The 22,034-nt window shown below is 41.2% G+C and overlaps 1 protein-coding gene across 2 annotated transcripts in view; it reads left to right on the forward strand.

The window, feature by feature from the left end:
- lrrc75bb (leucine rich repeat containing 75Bb) overlaps positions 1-14,887 on the forward strand; it is a 39,915-nt gene extending 25,028 nt beyond the window's left edge. For both annotated transcript variants that reach the window (XM_039615938.1, XM_031742602.2), the window contains exon 5: positions 12,069-14,887. In XM_039615938.1, coding sequence (XP_039471872.1) covers positions 12,069-12,681 — 613 coding nt within the window. In that variant the 3' untranslated portion in view covers positions 12,682-14,887. The remainder of the gene's footprint in view (positions 1-12,068) is intronic.
- Positions 14,888-22,034: the final 7,147 nt, after the last annotated feature.

The following is a 22,034-nucleotide window of genomic DNA, read 5'->3' on the forward strand; positions in this document are numbered from 1 at the left end:
GTAGTAGGTGGTGCAAATACACGGAAGAAAAAGCCTTTAAAGGTGTGTCATTCATGGGAAAGCACCCGATTAGGCATTTAGTCCCAGACAGTTCCTCTAACTCTGGTCTGAAAGCACCTTTTGGTTACTTTCTGACTTTACTTGTTGTGCTTTCTTGACCTATTAAAACCATGAAACTGTGGACAGACATTTTTTTGTTCTTCTTTAAAGCGCCATCAACAGGTGAAACTTACATCTGTCCAACACTTTAGCGTAGAGCTAAATATTAAGCTGTTACCAATAATCTGCACATCTGCTGCTGGTAAAATTAACTATCTAGTTCTTCTTTAATGTTTTTACTGTACTCGTGACATCTGCACACTAAGTCATGTGTCATCTGCCTTTAAAGCACGTGTGACCTATTTGTCTGGAGCCAAATTACCCCCCTGAAGTGTACTCTGGCAGTCCAAACAGGCTCTGACACAGCGTGCCTGACCCCTGACTACGCCGCAAGGTCAACGCACAACTGAGGAGGGGAAAGAGTTTGTGGGAAAATATGAACTTGTGCTTTTAATTCCAACTACAGATGTCTGTTTTTTGTAAAATGTGACCGTCCCTGTTTTTATTTCCCTTCGGAGATGGAGTACTCTACTTGAATGCACGCCACATTCAGTCTCCTTGATCCCCTGTCTCTCTGACCTCCACTTTTAATACAGCCTTAAAGATCCATCCACCGTCCTCGTCCTTGAATAATTGAGGGCTTCCCGTGGTACAGACCGAGATCCTGCAGAGTGAGGCGGAGGGAGGAGGAGGCGCTCAGTGACTTCAGGGCACGGGGCGACAATTAAATAATTAGAATGATTAAATGTGTTGATCTTTTAACTGAAGATCGCTGGTGTAGTTCGTTTAACTGAAATAAAATCCTCTTTATGCATTTCAAGAGCTTCTTTCTGATGGTTTCTCCTCTCCTAACCTCTCATTTTTTTTTTAACTGTGAATCAGAGATATGCTTCACTAAAACATAAATAAGGATTGTTGTGTTTTTGATGATCTGCGGGGTCTCCTTCCTTGAAGGCTGACACAGATCACTCCACACGATCAAGCCCCCGGGCCTGTGTTTGGAGCCCTGCATTTTAATGCTGGTTTCATAACTGCACTGTGACACGGTATAGCAGAGACAGGCACACTCCTCCATGATATACAGTTATGTAATGCAAACTGTTTCTATGTGTTCTGTCGCAGCGCTCTTTCCTCCCAATCATCTAGTTTGTCATATGAAATCAAATCATGGGTGAATTTATAGCTCACCCGAGAAGCACGTGTTGCTTCTTCCACACTGCGCAGTCGAATTGTGGTACATTCTGTACCGAGAGGTTTGAGCATCATCGGCACAAAAGCGACGATATGCTTTTGGTTTGAAGTTACATGTCATTAGAAGAGATCCGCGCCATCGCGCTGCTGGGCCGTTTGTGTTATTTTTGGTGTAAAATGAACATAACAGGGCGTTAATGTTAGTGATATTTACACAGGAGTCAAAGACATTTGTTTTCTTTTGCGCTGTACTGTACATTACTTACATTTCTTGGTGGGGATTTTTTTTTGAGAAAAAATGTCACTCCAGGTTGTGCAGTCTGACGTGTTTTCCACATTCATGTGTGAAGAGACCTCTGAGAGTTGTGTGATGGAGTAGCTTATAGTTGTGGTTTATAGAAACTCGACAGACCCTGGAGTCTTTTTTGTTCCTGTTTTTCTTTGTGCTAATTAAAACTCCACCTTCAGTCTCGTACAAAAGGCGGATGGTGACTAATGGCGCTGCATCTTTAAGGGTGTGACTGTAAGTTGGAGACTGTTCGACCCGTGTTTTCCATGATTTGTGTCTTTCAATGAGATGAGACCAAAAAACAAAACAAAAAATATCGAGAGCCTTTCTCTTTTTAAGGGCACACGCTGTCACTTCTTTCTCAGTCAACACCGACGTTTCCCCCAAACTTCGAATTCAAAGTTTCCAAGAACCAAGTGAATGATTTGAGATGTCAAAACACCGCACAGCCTCGAGCTGCTGCATTGACAGTGTACAATAGAGGCAGCCTTAATCAGCCTAAATGTTTCACTGAAATTTAATCCAAATCCAAATGAGCTTTGAGGCTATTTTTTCCTTCCCAGAAAATGTGCCATTATCCCCATGAAACTGGAGGACTCTGGATGGTGTATGTAATCACCACTTTCATGTTTCCTAGTGCATTTTCTGCAGGAACCATAGTATCAGTATGACAGTTGCATAGTTGTGCAAATTCAACTCCATTTTTAGAGTCGCTGTAAAGAATCCTCATTAACACGGGCCAAAGTAGCCCGAGGCGTAAGAGTGACACATAGCCGATGCTATAACTGAGTCAAGCTCAACAAGCTGGTGGAGAAAATGTTGAGCCTGCAGTCAAAAGGCCTGAAGTGACATCTGCAGAGAACTGAAGGATCGGCCCTTTAGCAGCTCACTTTTCAGCGATGAGTTTGTACAGTACATTAGACCCTTGTAAGGCCCTCCCTGACTGAAACAGACTACCACGCATGTATTATACAAATGCCCGGAGGCAAAACAGCTTAGATCGATCTGAGGTATAAACAAGTCAAGACCAAAGCGTTGATGAAGCAGACATTGATCTGGTCGTCCCACGGGTCTGTGGTACAGCATCCACATCCAGTGTTTCTTAAGTGCTTTTATTTTATTGCCCTGAAATGAATCTGGTGTTTCTCTGCATGCTCAGCGGGAAATAAATTCAAATCAAATTTGTAGTTCAGAGAAGTTTCTCCTCACAGCTGAGATACTGCTCGATATTCTCTGTGATGTGATCACGGACATGCTGAACTTGGTCAGAGCTGTGCAAATGGACCGCAGACCTTTTCTAATAACATGTTCTAATAAGACAGATTTTATAAAGATAAATGATTTATTAATGGGCTATAATTTGTAATAAAGTATTCAGTCATGCTTTTAAGAGACTGAAGAATATGGATCGTGCCACCATGAAATCACCCACAAACTTCAGCTGTACGGCCCACACAGACATATCTGCTAAATAATGCTCCAAACCAAGAAATTAATAAATTTCATAACAGAGACTGGAGGACAAACTTCTTGGATGGGCTGTTAGTATAATTGATTGCACAGCAAGACCTTATTTGTCAGAAAATGTAATAAAACAATGCTCTGAAAACACTACTCAGAGGTCCTGTTAGTCCAGTGGTTCCCAAACTTTTTTTGCCAGGCCCCCCTTTTTTACAAGAAAAATGTTCGCGCCCCCCCTCCCCGCACAAACACATCCTCAAACACACCCATATTTTGTTTACAAACTCCATTGCAGTTTATTTCACACCTCAAACATTTAGTAAACAATTAAGCAAATACAAGTAAACGGCAATAAATTACAGGTAGTAATAAAATATACTACTAACTCTTTTACCCTACATCCACACCTACACGGGTATTTTTGAAAACTCAGCTGTTTCTATGCGTTTGGGCTTTTCGTCAACACGTAAACGGCGTTGCGATTCACCGAAAACGGAGATTATTTAAAACTCCTTTTTTGCGTTTACGTGTGGACGAGGATTACAGAGTTCGTCATGCAACGTCAAAGGTATGTGCCTTTTTTCACGTAACGCTGTGCGCCACATTACTGTTTACATGAGATGAATTGCAGAATGGCAGATAGAGACAAAATACTGTTACTGTTAATCTGACTATCTTCAGGTTTTACACGCTTACATATACACACGCAGTTACTGTCCCTCCATTTAAAAAGGCAGAGGCATGGTGTAATTATTTTACGTGTAGTTGTTTTTTTTTCCTGTGTAATAATATTCAACATTGCTATCAATACATTTTTCAAAAATGTCTCTCTGTGCAAAATGGGTTTAAACACATAAACAGCTGTGGGATACTGTTTGTCCGTGATTTGAACCGGGGAACAAATTACGGCAGGATCAGCCTGATATTATTTGTATCCCACTGTAACTTTACTGCATAAAGAGCTAACATGTCCAAAATGTCAGGAGTAGTTAGTCATTACAAGAAGTGTTTGTGAACTAAAAATCAAGAATGTGGGATACTGTTTGTCCGTGATTTGGAGAGCCCAGCGCTGCTCCCGACGCAGGGAAACTAATTTTGCAGGGGAGACCTACCTTGGCACTTGTGCAGGTGAAGCCAAAGGGAAGATATGCTTCACCATATTTTCTAGTCTTTGGCTTGGAAGGAAGTTGGTTTGGAAACATATTTGGCGATGCTTCATCTCCTGCTTTGCGTTTGTGTGGCGGGCCCCACACTTTGGGAACCTCTGTGTTAGAGGATTATAGATTTTTTTTTTTTTACACTTTTAGCTTGAATGTCTGAATTTTCAGGTTTTTATAATTAAAGAAAAAAGTAAGAATTATCACATTAAAATTATGAGGGGAAAAAAGTCAAAAATCTACGGTCGCCCAGAGAGGTCAAATATACTGTAATTTAAGAAGACGCCTGTAAATTAAAAAACAATAAAAATGCTGCAAAAGCACACAAAACACAATGGAAATTAAATAAAAACACAATCGAAAAAAGAAAACATCTGAGGGACTGGAACAAACTTAAGAGAAGCGGAGAAAACGGGGGAGAAAAAGGGTAGTGTGTGTTTAAATCGCATGATTCATACAAAACCAGTGCATGTTTGCTATTAGCAGTAAAATGTTAGCTTGTCATTTCTACCGTCTCCACAAAAACATTGTGTTTTGTGAGTTTTGCTTTGTTTTGGGGGGGTTATATTGGATTTTTATAGATTTTTTTTGTTGTTCTGTTTTATTTGAGGTCAGAATTTTGACTTTCGTCTCAGAATTATACTTTTTGTCATCATTCTGAAAAAATAAAAACCCAAATTCTGTGATTAAAGTCAGAATTTCTCACTTGAGGAAGTTACTTGGAAACAAAACTCCCTTTTAACAGGAATAAAAATGCAGTAGAAACAGCCTCAGGGAGGGGCAGTCATCTGCCGTGACCAGTTGGGGGTCATTTTAATCCCTTATAATGACAGTGAGGCATATTTAATAATATCATACATCTCGTTATTGTTAGCAAGCTTTTTTAATTTTTAAACATACCCGCTTAACAGTAATAGTTTGTATACAGAAACTATATGCAACTGCATGAGTGAAAAGATGAATCTAGATGCCAACCATGCAGTTAGCATCACAAGAAACAGATTAATGATTTTTCCCAGGTTCTCCGCTTTCCTCCCACAGTCCAAAGACATGCATGTGAGGTTAACTGGTCAGTCTAAATTGGCCGTAGGTGTGAATATAAGCATTGTCTTTCTCTTTACATTAGCCCTGTGATGGACCCATGACCTATGCAAGAATACCCCGCCTCTCATTCTATGCCAAGCTAGGGTTGGCCCTGGCCCCCCAGGATAAAAAGATATCCATGTACTCCATGACTCATAAAGTCTGCAGATAAGATTTTCCCCACATTTCTCACCCTATCAGCTCTTTTTAAATGTGTTCATCTCCTCAGCCTTCCATCTCTGCCTGGTTCAGTGCTGAGAAAGTGTTTGGTTGCATTCAAGCAAAAATTGATTAGTACATCGGTGAAGGAGGGAAGCTGCAGACTAATGATGGGCACTTAACTTTTTGAGACAGCTAGACTGAGTGGAGACTAACGGGGAACAGAAAATGAGTGTGAATGCAGAAATCAATGGACCTGCTACGACCGAGCCTTAATGGAGAGGCTTTAATGCTGTCTGGGGATGTATAGAACAAAATTACAACTCCTACATGTATCTGGTAAATGTTTCAGTGGAAATGGGAAAAAAGCCAAAGTTGTATATTTTACATCTGGAAATAAAAGTTGCAAATTGAATATTAATATTTTTCTATTCATTTTTGTTTAAAAAAATAAAAAAAAAATCTGCTGTTATGTATTCAGAAGCCACAGAAGTCGCCGGGCAGCCTAGACTGAGTAAATCTCTGTCTCAACAGCAGCAGATTGTGCAATAGATCAAGCCACTGTAGGTTTTTTAATCAGCGTTAACTCTATCCATCGCAATGTGAAACACTCTGAATCACTCTTGTAGCTCCTAAACCAAATTCTCAAAAATGTTTCATTAAGTCATGATTCTTTAAATTTGTTCTGACCCTTTTTGTGCACTCCACTCTCTTTGCCTGCGCTCATTTTTAACGTCACAAACCCCAGATGTTTCATTCTCCACCTCTGGGGTTTACATAACTACAAAGCAACAAGGACCCTGGTTCAGTGGATAAAAGTTAACAACATCCCAGAGGAAAGACGGCATATGAAAAGCAATTAGACAGCCTGTGTGAACCCACATTTAAGCGGCCAATAGTTTGACACATGAGACTCAGCCATTATTGGATTCCTGCGCTGTTGTATCAGTTGCTCCTGAAGATGTCAATAGATGGATTTTCCTCAGTTATTTGCTTTTAAATTGGTCCCGAAGCTAGGGACGCTCTAGTTCACATCATATTTATGGGAACGTGCTAGCCTTTGAAGTTGTTTGTGACTGAGCTGGTCCAAGAGGAAACGCACCACTGCCTACAAGTGTGCAGCCACATCAGAGAGAGCAAAATAAGACATTTTGTTGTTTATGTTGTTATCATCTTCATGCTGATGGACAGTAGCATACACTGTGGCTTCAGAAATCCTACTTATGCCCCCTGGGCCTGCAGCTAACTAAGGAGCCCGTGGGTGGAACTGAGCTCACGGAGCTGGGAGGAAGCACATTTTGGGGGATGGGGGGGGGGTCTTCACTCTGTCTCATTAAAATCATATTAGAGCCCCACCTCCCCATGCACCACCTACTCAGTTGCGGCACCTACTCTGCCTGTCTCATGAAATAGCTCTTTCTACATGAATGCAAAGGCACCACAGGTGAGAGGGAAAGGTTCTAGCAGAAGCAGGAAAACCTCCTATAAATAAGTCAGAGAGAACAATAGTCACTTAGATGACAGTAAAGAGCAGAAGCTGCACAGTGGAGCAGAAAACCTGTGGTTGATTAACCCAAGAAGACTTCTCCTGCTTTTTAACTTGCTTCTTAGCAATGTGCAAACCTCATTCATCCTTTTCTCTGTTTTCTCTATTAGTAAACTGAGATAAAATTATTGAATAGTAATTTAATTGTTAACATATAAGAGATCACAGAATTTGCCATGAAACTAACGTCAAATATGAGGAGCAATCCCCAAATTAGGTGTAACAGGGGGACAATGAGAACGAATCAGAGGGGGACCATGGAAAATAAAAAAAAATATTACAAATTAAGCAATGAAAATTAGCATAGAAGACTTTGGACAAAGTTTTCAGGCTCCTGTGCTGTGTCACATGCACTAGTACAGGTAGAACATAAAAAGTACATGAAAAGTAGCACTGAAAAAAAAAAAACCTTTGTTTAACTGAATCTCTGCAAATTAGCTTCTTGAAGGTCAGACATACACTTGCACATCAATTACCCTGGTTAGGATTTTATGTTGTTATTATGCTAGGTTCACTAATGTTCACTGTAATCAGCCAATCACATGGCAGCAACTCAAGGCATGCAGACGAGATCAGAATAACCTGCTGAAGTTCAAACCGAACATCAAAATGGAGAAGAAAGATGAATATCACTTTGGATGTGAAAGTCACTTTGAATGTGGCAAGACTGCTGGTGTCAGACGGGCCAGTTTGAGTATTTCAGAAACTGCTGATTCTGGATTTTTCACATACAGCCATCAGTTTACAAAAAATGCATTAAAAAGGCGAAAATATCTTGTGAGCAGCAGGTTTCTGTGTGCAAATGCCTTGTTGATGCCAGAGGTCAGAGATGAATGTCAAGACTCCTTTGAGCTAATAGGAAGGCTAAAAAGACTAAAAAGACAAATAAAAAAAAACCATTACAACCAGGGTATGCAGAAGAGCATCTCTGAACACACAGCATATTGAACCTGCAGCAGCAGGAGACCACAATCTGTGCCACTCTTGTCAGCAAAACATTTGTACGGGCTGAGCAAGAAGATTGGAAAAGTGTTGCCAGGTCTGATGACTCTCAGTTTCTGCTGTGATTTCCAGATGATAGGGTTAGAATTAAAAAAACATGAAAGCATGGATGTGTTGTAGTACAGCGGTCCCCAACCTTTTTTTGCGCCACGGACCGGTTTATGTCCGACAATATTTTCACAGACCGGCCTTTAAGGTGTCGCGGAATAATACAACAAATAAAACCAGTACCAGTACCAGAAAAAAGAAGATTTATTCATAACACACGGGAAAAGACCCAGGGAAACCGAGTTAATGATAAAAACAATAAAAAAGTTATTGTTTTAATCGTTAAAAACTCTGAGAACCATCAATTTCACACCCGAACCTTAACTCTCGCGGCCCGGTACCAAGCAACTCACCGGCCCGATATTTTCTTTCTTAGCATTGTTTAAATGTCACAGCTTACCTGAGTATTGTCCATGACTATGCCCGTCCTTTTATGACCACAGTGTTGTGATGACCATCTTCTGATGGCTGCTTCCACCACAATCACTCGCTGTGTCATTACCTCAAACTGGTTTCTTGAACATGGCATTGAGTCACTGTAATCAAATGACACAGTCAGCAGACATCAGTCCAGTGGAGCATTTTACCCCTCAGCAGTACAAGACTGATGGGGTATTGTCATCACCCCGCCGGGCGGGCGGCCAGGCAAGTGGCGTGGACACCTGTTTGTGAATGCGATAACTCGAGGAAGAGGAGAGGTAGGCGTTTCAAATCAATATCATAAGTGTATCTACTAAAAATATTGGACGAGTTCGAGTCTGACCTCAAGGTCAGAGGTCATGTTTTCTGAAAATCTGTGAATGCAATAACTGGAGGACGAGGCGATGTAGGATTTTATAAATTGATACCATATGTGTATCTACTGGGAGGCTGAAGTGTAGCGCTGGCAGCTGCCAGTATTTTTAGGATGTGATGGAACGGGAGATTCACATGGTGGATGTCCCGTATAATACATAACCCAAAAATACAAATTTCATTCTTATATGAAAACTGTTCTAGGTCTTTTAATCTGTTAATTATTAGAGGTTTAGGTGTACCTGGTCGTTGCAATTCAATAACCTTTTGAAGGGAGCCATTCAAAAATGAGAGAATGAAGGGGTGAATACATCTGCTTCAGCAGATCAGATTTAGAACAAGGGAGACGGTGAGGCTGTGAACAAAACAAACCGAAGAGGCCAAGAAAATAGAAAAGAGCAAGAAAGTGAGAGGCAGTGAGCAGGAGTGAGGATATGAGGGAGGGAGAGATGAATTATAGCCTACTCCTCAAATCAATAATCTTGCGAATCACAGCCCCGGTGTGCTACAGATCTTCTTCTTTCCCTTAACCGAGCAGAGAGGGTGACAGATGTAAAGAGCACAGCCTGCCAATTTATGAGGCTCCCAGACAGACCAGAGAGCGGAGAGAGATGTAGGGATAATCCTTTACTGCGCCTGAGGAGGCAGAGGGGCGAGGAAAAGCAAACAGGACTAAGACAAAAACAGAATGAACCCCTGGTCGCTCAAACAGAGCGTTTTTCTGCTGTTTGTTGATTTTTTAACTAATTCTCCATTTGTTTGGCATATGTGTTTCCTCTGACTTCTTCAAAAAAAACAAATAAGTGTTCTGCAGCAGGCTCTGTCTACACACTCCTGTACTGCCCTAACATGTATGTTTCCTCCTTTTAGCTCAGCTATGCATATTCAACCACATTCTTTTACAGAGCAAATGTTTTATTGAGCAATTCCATGACAGATCTGGAAGTCTGATAGTTACAGATAGTAGTATTTCACCTTTCACTGTGTTCCTGCTGGATGGAATGATTCCGTAGTATCCATGTTTTGTCTTTATATAATCCTCTGAATGTTCTGATTGTATTCTGTGACTGTGATGGGTCAATGACGTTGTGGCGGGTGTGGTTTGTGGCGCGGCTGCAGTGGAGACTGACACCTGAGATTGTTGTTGTTGTGGCGTATGTGTGGCTGGCAACTGGAAAGCTGCAGCCGAGAGTTAAAAGAGCAGCAACCGGGAATAGTATTACAAAGTGCAAATATGTGGTCGGGTCCGTCCTTACTGCCACAAACTTGTTCCTATAAATGATGCTGTACTTCCTGTTATTCTTATAACATGCAGATTGCATGGGGTCTAAAATCAGGAGACTCTTTCATGAATGTAAACACAGAGGGTGCAAGGTGCAAACCACTGGTTACAGTCAAGAACAAGAATGCCAGATTAGACTGCCAGAAAAAATCTAATAGAGCCTGCACAGATATCTGGATGAAAACAAGATGAATTGATGCATACTGCAAACGTGGAGGTAATGTGTGACTGCCAGTGGGACTGGGTCACTAGTTTTTATGGATGATGTAAGTGCTGAGAGAAGAAGCAGTGCTGCAAAACCGATCAGATGGCACTTCCCAGTGCACAGGGATAATGACCCAAAGCAAAGTGCAAAAACAACCCAAGAGTTTCTCAGTTCAAAGAAATTGGATATTCTTCAATGGCCAAGTCTGTAAACTGATCTCAACCTAGTGGGGCAGGTTTTTTAAAAACTGAAGACAAAACTAAAGGCAGAGAAACCCACAAACAAGCAGGAGGAAACCGCGTTTGGTAACATCCACGGGTTCTACACTTCAGGGAGTCAAAGGCATTTCCTCCAACTATCAAAAACATATATTTTATATTTAAAATTGTGTTCGTTTGTCCAGTTACTGTGGATAAACTTTCTTAAAATGGGGGAATGTTTATTTTTAAAAAAGGCTGTAAACAGTTAATGTAAGGCTTTTGTAAAACCCCTTAAATTAAAGCTGAATGTCGGCACTTCAATCACATCTTGACTGCTTTGGTCCAACGTGGCAATCTACAGAAGCAAAACCACAAGAATTGAGTCTTTGTCCAAAAAGTTATGGACCTATCTGCGTAGGAGTTTCCTTTCAGATGGTTTCACCCTAACATCTGTTATCCACAGTTTGACTGACATAGATGGTGACGTGTTGCTTTTATCACTTGTGTGTCTTGCCTTTTCGAGACTGTTTGTACATACATCATCAACTCTTTTATCCTCCTGTCTGCTCTACACAATATCCTAACAGCCATTTATCACATCCTGACAGGGAAAAGTTCAGGGAAGTACATGTATTTGCCTTTTTGCCGACAGTTTGTGGAGAGGGATGATGCATCTCTCAAGTGTCTACATTAGATTTAAAGCTAACGCCAGTTGCTGGCTAAATTAACTTATTAGGGAGCCAGTCCGAAGGTAATCATCGCCTCTAAAGCCCAACTTTTCACTGTCTGTATTCTTATAAAGCGTACTGCAAAATGTGGCACATCCTAATGCTCCTGGCATAAATACTCAACAGTGAATACTCTCATCTCTAAACTGCATTCATCTCAACTCCAGTGGCTTATTAACCTGTCACTCACAATATTTCAAACACAAGTGGCCTGATTTTCTTTTTTTTAATCCCCAAAAGAACCACATTTTCCACTGAATCCCTGTTTTCAAAATAATCCATGTCCCAGGAGTGACGCTACAGTCCCAGATCATAGCAAGGAGACCCATTTGTCAGGGCAACATGTTTACTTTTGCTTTGTTCGCTCGGTTTGTTTAATCACAAATATTTTAATTTTCTTGTCTCTGGTGGGTTTATTGCATTAATTTTTTATTTACTAGTAGAACTGGAGGTGACACAGAGGTGAAAAAAACAGGTGACACCCGAAGCTGAAAACACCTGACGCCTGACGGAGACAAAATTTGTTGTCTGAGAGACTCGGGACGAAACATAAATGCAAATTCTCTTCTGCGTGTTATTGATGGCTGAACTCAGCCTAATGCTGTTTCTTTTTTTGCATACTTTTTTGCAGCAGTGGAACATTGTGAGTCTACATTACGGAGCCCTTAAATCAATAATGTCTGTATCAATAAGTAACACCTACTGGTGTTTGCATAACTAAGCATTTTCTTGCACATTTAATGTCTGCAGCAAATGACCATTTTGTACCTCGGAGACCAAAGTTTTGAACATCGTGATAATGATTTGTTTTTCTTTTAAACAGCCTGAAGACCACGCTGAAAAAGAAGCTTTCGGGAGACGTGGTCAACCTGTCGGGAATCCCGCTCACTGGCCGGGATGTCCACCGCGTGGCCTTCTACCTTCAGAGCAGCAGTGACATGGTGTCCGCCGTAGACCTGAGCTTCACTGAACTGCAGGACGAGAGCTTACGCATGCTGCTGCCCTACCTCAGCTGCTTGCCGAAACTCACCATACTTGCTGTTAATGGCAACCGTCTGACAGCGGCCATCCTGAAAGACCTGACAGATGTAATGAAGGAGCCCAAGAAGTTCCCCACGCTGGCCTGGATTGACTTGGGGAACAATGTGGATATCTTCACCATCCCGCAGCCGCTGCTCGTGGCACTGCGGCGCCGCTTCGGTTTACGCAGCAGCCTCCCCACCATCTACGAGTACAGTGAGGCGCAGGCATTCGGTAGCTATAACCCGAATATGGAGACCTCTGTGGAGGAGCCTAGTCTGTACGAGGAGGGAGATATAGAGGAAGATGATAGAGAGGAGGAGGAGGAGGAGGAGGACAGACTGGAGCTTCAAGCCTGGGGCTTTGGAGAAGAAAGCATGTCAAAAAATGTGCCGGTGCACTTCTGTGGGAGGTGATCGCCCAGAGCTGCTTTCTTTTTGACTGGCAGCCTTGCATTTCCCTCTGTATCACCTTGCTCCTCCTGCGTTAGCCGATGTCAGTGTGGTAGAAGATGCTTACAGTGACCCACACGTTTCTGAAAATAACTTTAAAATAAGTAAATGTGCTGTGTGTCCCTCTGGATGCTCTGACTACTGAAACTAAATGTGATGCAGACAGCTGTGTGTAAGAATATGTTTGTGGACTGATTTATCCTTCATTTATCCAGGGGAGTCTGAACTGATCCAGCTTCCAGCGCTTCATCTTACTGAAGTTGTGTGCTTGTCCCTCTTGGAAGCTTTCCGTTATCTGTCAGTGTCCTCTGGAGCAGCTGTGGATTAAGTGCCTTGCACGAGGGCACATCAGCAGTAGCTGCTGAGGAAGAGGGGAGTGTTATTAATTCACTTTCTCCAAGCACATCCTTTCTTTTTTCCATTCCTTGCCTGAATATGTCAGGGTCTGATATATATGTAAGTAACTATATGTGCTGCATAGGAAACACTTAAGAAACAGGAACATTTAACTTACTTAGAGAAGAAAGAGTGTGGAAAGTATAAGCAACAAGTTGACTGTAATGAGTCGTTCATCAGCGCTCCTGATCCAAGACTGTACACTGGGTAATTATTCACTAGAGCCAGCTGGAGACACTATATTAGTGATTAGTTCATAATTATCCACAAAGTGAGGAGTTTGATTGAAACACAAAGTGATAGAGAAGTAATGAGGAACTGCTGAGGCAACACAGACAGAGTAACAAATGTTAAATATTAATTTGACATTTTTAGTAATGAATGAGCAGTTATTGTTTAGGGTTGATGAATATTTGGATCAGAGTTGATGAATTTATGTATGATTATGAACCAGTCCTCCTCCTCCTCCTCCTCCTCCATCCCACCCAATCCCTAGCATCCTGTCACACCAGCCCTCTGCAATTACTCCTTCACTACATCTTTGAATCTCTTTTGTGGTTTTCCTCTTTTCCTCCTCCCTGGCAGCTCCATCATTAGCATCCTTTGTCCATTATCTCCACTATCCCTCCTCTGCACATGTCCAAACCATCTCAGTATTGCTTCTAACTTTATCTCCAAACTATGAGTACCACCATCTCCAAGTCATACACCACCGCAGGTCTCACTACCATCCTGTAAACTTTCCTTTTCACTCTCGCTGCTCCACCCTGCCTGCACCCTCTTCTTCACCTCTCTTGTGCACTGCCCCTCTCTTTGGATGGTTACCCCCAGGTGTTTCACCCAATGATACACTAATATAGTATTTTCCGGCTGGTTCTGTAGGAAATAATTGTCAGAAGTTCGGGTGGGAGAGCACTGATGAACGACTGATTACGTATCGGTTCATTCCTGAGTCTTTCCTCTCTTGTTTTAACTAAGCAAGTTTTTTCTGCCCTTTATTGTAAAATCTTAGAGCTTTTTTGTGATATGTATGTTTTATCTGGAAATAAATTCAAGTAATTCTGTTTACATTAAATATGATTTCAGTTTTGCTACAGCTGGGACTCTGCATTTATTCAGTAGTTATTTTATTAAATCCACGACCAGTTATGATAAGCTAATAAAGCATACTGAATGATGCTTCAGGTCCGTGCCGATGTGCCGACAGAAGCCCTGATGCACGCATGGACACATGCTGGCAGGAGCACACAGAGTTTGGGCGTGAGCTGCTGATGAACTGGTTACTGCCTCTATCAGGGCTCGTTATGCCCCTTCAGTCACAGACGGTGTACAGAGGATCTATTTTTTTCTCAGCAAACAGGACTGTAGCCCCAGATCATTTCGTCCAATGCCGATCATCGACTGATTCCGTTTATGAATCAGACAAGAAACGAGAAGGAAACTCCCTATTTTGAAGATGTTCTCACAGTTTTGTAGACTACAAGCAGTTCTGCTTTTTCTTTCTCTTTCTTCTGTTACGCTCCCACGGACAGATCAGATTTTGTTGTGGCATGAGTTTTGTTTGTTTGTTTTTATATATATGGGTGGCTGCCACCCTTTTGTATTGGTTTTAGCAAGTGGGCATGACTGTTTACTGTAACACAGCATCAGAACCCGCAGACAGAGAGCATCTACGTGTGCACTACATTTCCAAATACATCTCGAATTCTTTTGAATGTGGAGGTTGATGATTTTTTTTTAAAAACTGCTGTCTGTGAATACAGCTCAAACTTTATCCTGCCAGTGTTAATGTGGTCTGTTCTCTTTCAGTGCTGTTATTCATGAAATTCAGAGTATTTGTGTTTACAGGGGAACATTAATGAAATGGATCCTTGGTTTGTGTGTGTCTGTGAGACGGTAATTAGACTGTGTGCATGAGTGTGTTTGGAACATGCAGAGTAAATTACTACCTTTGATCACAGAAATGAAATGTTTACTCATTTGCGCAACTCCGTCCCTGAATTCGCGCTCCTTCCTGTTTTTATTGTTGATATAAAAATAAACGAGTGACTCAGCTGCATAGCAGAAATGAAAATCTGTCCACATCCTCGATTTGATAGATAAGACGTTGACCTTTGTGGAAATTCACTGCGGTAAAGTCGTTTGAAAGTTTACTCAAATATGACTTTGGCTCATGAGCTCTTGGCTCCATTCTAAGGTGAAAGTGATGTTGGCCTGCTGTTCCTTCACAAGTAAACACAGTTTGAATAACATTTGCCTTTTGTGGACTTGTTTCTCGCTAAAATGAGAAATAATTTTGTTTGGCGAAGCATCTGGATCGCTCTGCGAACATAGTTTGTCTCCTTAAGAAGACGGGGAGCGATCGCCCTTATTTACTCTGATGCGAGTCATTCCTTTACCGTGTACCCACATCCATCCACGCTGACTTTGTCAAGCTGCAGTTTTGACAGCTCGCTTGTCTAGTTTAGAACAGGGTTGGAAAATCAAAACAAGGCACTCATGGGAACGTGTGACCAGTATAATCACTGGTTCGTTAACACAAAGGACCGGTTTCACACCATAAACATTCATTCGATACTCTGTAGTAACACTAAACAGTCCCTCATTGTTTTAAGCCTGCCATGGAAAAACATACCCACATTTCTGTTTTTCAGGTTTTACCGGTGCTTTATACTCTGTGTTATTCTTATAACTGGGAAATTTACTCATCTGACTGGAAAGATGTGTGTCAGATCTATGGGGGCATAAGGTATATTTGATGTTTGTATGACATGCACACATATATATATATATGCTTTAAAGAGATATATTCCTCCCACCACAAGTTGCACCTAAGTCACGCTGCCTGGAAAGCACATGCGTACTCTCATTCATCAGGAATACTTTAAACATTTTCAAGGAGCTCCAATTTCAGCAGCTGGTTTCCATGTCAGTTTTTAGTGCTGCGTACAGATGAGAACGATTCCTTGTACGGGCCTGTCAGAGGCACCACCGTATCAACATCCTGATGGCTAGTTGTGGCTCTGCTTGCGAGGCATTTTTATGTTTGCAGGAGCAGAGCCTGAGGCTGTCCATCTGTGATTCCTGTCTGTCCCTCTAAAGGAAACACGGGAGTGTCAGATAACAGAGGATGTTGTTCTGGTTTGTAGAGGACGCTGAAACACTATGCAGACATTTACCTCTGGAGCCTCACGTCTGTGCAGTTTGTGACACTTGGCTACTGTCTCAAAAATCATAGTGGACAATAACAAAGTATATTTACTTATTGTAAATACTTTTACTGGCTGGGGTTTAGTTTCTCTGCCTTTCAAAACAAAGATCAGAGGTGTAACACTGCCGTTGGGTGTATAAATATTATATTTCTTCAGGTATTCTCGTTAAGATGAAAATCGAGCACAAAGTTTGAACAAGAAAAAAATGCAGGAGCAAAAACAACACATCACACTAAACAAAGAATCATTCAAATGTTTTAGGAGTCCTAAAGTACATCAACACTCACACACTCATGTCTCATCGGTCCACTTTTAGCTTGGATGGCAGCACACATTTGTCATGATGTCGCATTGGTAAGATTATGCAGTGTCACATTTATTTCTGTCCAGAATTGCATTATGTTTTCACCAAGTGTAAAGTTTTCTCCTGAACAATCCCCAAAATTCTGAGTCGGGTCAAAATGCAAACTCTGTGGGGGCCAATGCATGTGTAAAAATGATGTCTCTCACATTTTGAGCCAGCTGAAACCCAACATTATCATCCTGGAATATGGCATCAGGAAGAAGAAAAATCCCTGATGGAAAAACCTGGTTATTCGGTATGTTCAGGTACATGGTTGGCCTCATTTTTGGGCACCTGGTGTTACTAAACCTAGACCTCCAGTCCACCCCAAGGCTTGTACCTATTTGTTTAGTCCAGTCTATTTGACAACCCTTTTTTTGCCAAGAAGTATATATAAACATGTATTCTTCCTCTTTCTCTTAGTTTGGCGTCATAGTTAAATGTCACAGACATTTTCTACAGAATTTGGAAAGCAGAAGACATTAAAGACTTCCCATTCATCTAAACCGAGGGTAATTCCTCAACAGGTTTGACTATGAATCTGAAATTCCCTTAAACAAGAGAAATCCACCCGTAAAGCTTTTATGGATTACCTTTGAATTATCAACCATTACATCGTCCACCTAGTATGTGAGCAGCGGCATTAAAATGCTGCTTTCATGTCAGTCCAGGAATAATTTATCACCAAGTTTTAAAATGGAGCTTTTGAATGTACGCCACTGGCATGTGCTGTAGCCCCCTGCTGAACATGATGTACATGTGATAAGACAACGTGAGAACATAGCTGCAGTTTTATCATCTCAAAGTGTTTGCACATATTTTGGGATAGGTTGCACTCCAGGGTTTTCTGAACCAACAGTCCAGTTCATTACTGATTGTTCTGGGCCTTCTCAGACATGAAATGCATAACGCAAGCTTCCACAGGTTAGCAAACACACTGCATTACAGTCATGTTTCATGTTGGCAGCAAAGGGAGTTTATTCATTCACTCAACTTTCAAAACAGGGAGTGCTGGATTTTCTCTGGAGCTGAAAGTAGCAATAAAACATTTTAAAGACTTCATAACTACAGTGTGAAAATCTGTTCGTTTGTAATAAATTGTTGTTGAGTACAAATAAAAAGTGAAATAAAGTCAAATAAAAATGATTTTTCTCCTATTAATTGCATGAGCTAGAGTATAAGTATAGCACAATTGTATTTCAGTAGATTTGCTCCACTCAAAATAAATTGTGACTAAAACTGCTATTTCTGTGTAATAAAAATACAGTACACCAAATACTTGAACTATTGTTTAAATTCTCCTGAGATGTGCATGAAATCAAGCCTTTAGTGAGCAGTGGATTGCTCTTTTCTTGGAAAGCATACATGCTCCATCTAGTGGTGTTTGTTGGCTGCACAGAGCCAGCTCCGGATGTCAGCTGAAAGAAGAGCTTGTTAGTGCAAGCAGCAGTTCAAAGTTTATTCCATTCATCCATGCGTTTCTGATCTCAGCAGGAGAACAGATGAGAAACTGCAGTAAATGTGTAATTAATAAAGCAAACACACATGGCTTATTTCTTCCCTACCTCTGCAAAAAGCGATACTACTTGTAATTAAAAGCATGTATATTGTGTGTGCGTAGGTGGGAGGATCCATCAGTCATTCCCATAGTATGCTTTGTTTCACAATCCGGGAGTCTGATAGCTTCTGGACTCTCTCCCAGAGTTTGTAGTCCTTGAGTTTGAACTTGTCATATGGTTCTCATCCAAAGTTAGTTTCTACAAACAAAAGAACACAAACCACCTCCAGAAATGCGGGGGTTCCAAAAACACTGCTTCAAAGGTGGTCTTTGCTTTGGTCTTCCTCATTTGTGACATCAAAGTATACAATTTATTTCTCACGGGAAAGCACCTTGTCCACTAAAGCTGATTTCCTATCAGTGACAAGGACTTCTTTTATAATTTGCATAACTAGCAGCATAAATCAGTTACTAAATTTGTTCAGATTTGAGTGCAGCTGTGAGAGTAAAAGGCAAATGAGGGGCATGGTAAGAGGAAAAGAAGACAGAGTGTCCAGTGTGTGAGCTGAAACATTAAGGTTAATCAGTGACAGTTTTAAAAAGTACGTTAAGGGAAAGCACCAAAGATAATTTGGCTACAGCCTGTGAAATCTGAAGATGTGCTGCTTCTCCTTATTTGGATCTGATAGACCTGAAGATTTATTTCCCTTTCACTCAGAGGTGAGCTTTGCTTTTTGTCACTTTGATATTTTTAAGCTAATTCACTTAAAAAGGATTTTTTAAAAACCCACCATGCAATACTAAACTACTGATATACATCATCCATGTACCTGAATGACATACAGGAGTGGAAACATGCTGGTTTAGTACTCCTGTGTCCAGTGTGCCACTAACTTACAAATGGAGTGTGTCCAGATCTGCCGATGTTTATCAAGTACTTAAGGTGGGTTGAACAACACACGGCACAAAAACAATCTCCAAACGTTTCCTCTTCAAGCAGTTTCCCAGACAATCTGAGCACAAAGAGAAGCAGGTAAGTTAAGGCATTTGAGCCAGGCTTCACTAAGTGCAGTGATTACAACGATCCAATCGCTTCCTTAAGAAGAGGAAGTCAACAGCCTCAGGTGCATGATAACCCACAGGTGCAGGGAAGCCAGAAGGCAGGAACCCAAAACACCAAAACCAGTACACCCGATGGTTACTGTACTTTACAGTGTATCACTTTAATCTACTAATGTGTCATTTGAATTTGTGTAAAGTTTGAGACTGTAAAGTAATGAAAAGTTATGCCTTGCACAGTAAAGTTGTCATGGTCCTGGGTCACTTTGACCCAGCGCCCTTAGTTTTCTTGTGTTTTTGTATTTTGTTCTTTATTTAATTCCATGGTTCCTAGGTTGTTCAGTTTAGTTTAATAGATTTCCTCTCGTGTCTTTACCCCATGTGTCCTCCTCCATGTATCTGTGAGTTCCCATGCCTCGTTTCTCCTCCTTGTGTTTTATTCCATGTTTTCCCAGCCCGTTATGTCTGTGCTCTTCCCGTGTTCTCTCTCCCTCCTGTCTGCGTCTCTGTGTACTTCCTGTTTTACTTTAACAGTCTCCCATCAGTATACGTCATGTTGTGTTTGCGCCTGCCCTGTCTCGTTATGATTATCAGTGTCAGCCGTGTTCCCCGTGTGTTCCCACGTCCCTCGTTATCCTTCTGTGTATTTATGTCCGCGTCTCCCTCAGTTCCACGTCGCGTCCTCCCTCCCTCGAGCTGTGTGACTTTCCTCGTGCTTCCCCGTCAGTTTAGTTTTCCCAGTTTACCTTTGTACTGTTTTTGTATCGCCTTGTTTCCTGTTCTGTTAATAAAGCTATATTTTGAGTTAAGTCCCCATTCTGGTGAGTTTGTGTTTGGGTCCTTCTCCTGCCTGCACACAGCGCTTCATGACAAAAGTTGAGTGAACATCACTATAACTTTTTGAGCCCTCACACTAGCAGATTTTAGTGCATTACTGTTTTGCATAAAAACATTTAATTTAATGACGTTATCAGGATATCTAGAGAAAACAAGCTGATGCTATGATTTTCAAAGTCATCCTTTATTTCATTTTTAGGTTGTTATAGCAGATAAATCTCACTTAAAGCACAAATTTAGAGAGGTGTCGAAGAGAAAGTCTGTAACTCTAATTGCAGAAGAGCGTAACAGTTGAACAATTACTTTTAACTAATAAAAAAGCAACCACATGAACTGATTACCACACATCTTCTGTCAGTTACAAGCTAACTGTAACAATGTAAGCCAGGATCCATCTGTGGTCACCACATCAAAGACTTTATATAAAATCTGTCCTGTTGCACAAGAGTATGCTCTTCCTGTAAAACTCTCGAGTGTACCTAATTGCAGGACCCCGAAGGCTGAATAATTTAACAAAAGATTTGTTTTAATAGCCAAAAATCAAAGCACACAAAAGGAAACAGGATCACAAACAATAAAGCAGAACATCACAAAAGGGACCATAAAAAGCAAAGAACTTAAGAGCCAGACAATGACGAGGAAAGACATAGGACTACAAATATATAAATCTATATCTCAGGGCACTGAGACAGAATGAGGGAGGGGCAAACAATCACAAAAGGAAGGAAACGAACAGAAAATAAAACTCGAGTGTGACACAACACAGAACTAACATTGGATGTAAAACAGGATATAACTACCAGAAAAATAACACTGAGACGTGGGAACCACACTACACTAGAGGACAGAGAGAGGTCAAAGCCATTTAGACACGACCAGATCAGAGGGAGAAACACAGATGGTAATACATTTTTAAGAAGCAATCGTACACAAAGAGAAGAATTCAACGCTTTAACACCACTAGAACAAAAGAGTCTTTGTTCGTGGTGGCTCTATCAGATCACAACTTGAACAACTAGAGGCAGCAACCACCAAAAAGTACTTTAAAGATACGTCGAACATGCTGGATTATATGTCTGCCTCCACTTGGTTGCATGTTTTTAACATAAAAGAAAAAAGTAGAACTATCCTGCAGTGCAGCCACACAGTGCAAAAAATATTCAGGTCGAATCTAAAACTCTAAAGTGTGTCACTGCTGGCCTGAAGGGATCCACAAATTTATTTTAATGTGGCTACGTGAAATAAAATCAACATAAGGTCACTGTTTGATGTACTACTGTGGATGGCAGTGAATTTAAAGAGAGTCAGCACTGTACTCACTTCACACACAACAATGCGTCTTGTGTAGTTACCTCAGATGCCCTTTTTCTCCCCTGCACCACTGCTGCAGCAGTTGCGCGTATTTCAAAGACGTACATTTTCTGTATGATTTCGTAATATTACACACTAAGAACATCGGGAGCATCCTTCCTGCCTGCGGCTTCCTTGTGTCTGAACGATAATAACTCACTGAAGGCTATCTGCTGCCCCCTGCGGGCTCTCAGCAGGTACTGTCTATGTGAAGAAAGAAAACCCCTCTAATCTTCTTACTGCAGACGATATCCTTGTGCGCACACAGACGCACACGCGCGCACACACAGAGAGAGGCTAAATGTGCCTGTAAATAAGACTGTAAACGCATTTAGTTTTGGTACAAACAGACAGAAATAACACAGCTTGTGCTGGTGCGGAAGATAAGCTTAGTTTTGAAATCACCTCTTCCTGCAGACACGACCCCTTCAAGCTGATGTGTTATTTTTTGCGATTTCAAGGAGTTTTCATTGTGAAAGGCACCAAATTTGTGTGAGGGCTGTTAAAGCTGAGCACCTTAATAAAATGCTTATTGCTGCTAAGTCACCAGAATAAACCAACGCTGAGGATAAAAAAAATAGCGTGATTCGTCTGGCACGCTCAGATGCGTCTTTACGCACAG

Source organism: Oreochromis aureus, linkage group 7, assembly GCF_013358895.1.
Source record: "Oreochromis aureus strain Israel breed Guangdong linkage group 7, ZZ_aureus, whole genome shotgun sequence".
Classification (NCBI taxonomy): domain Eukaryota; kingdom Metazoa; phylum Chordata; class Actinopteri; order Cichliformes; family Cichlidae; genus Oreochromis; species Oreochromis aureus.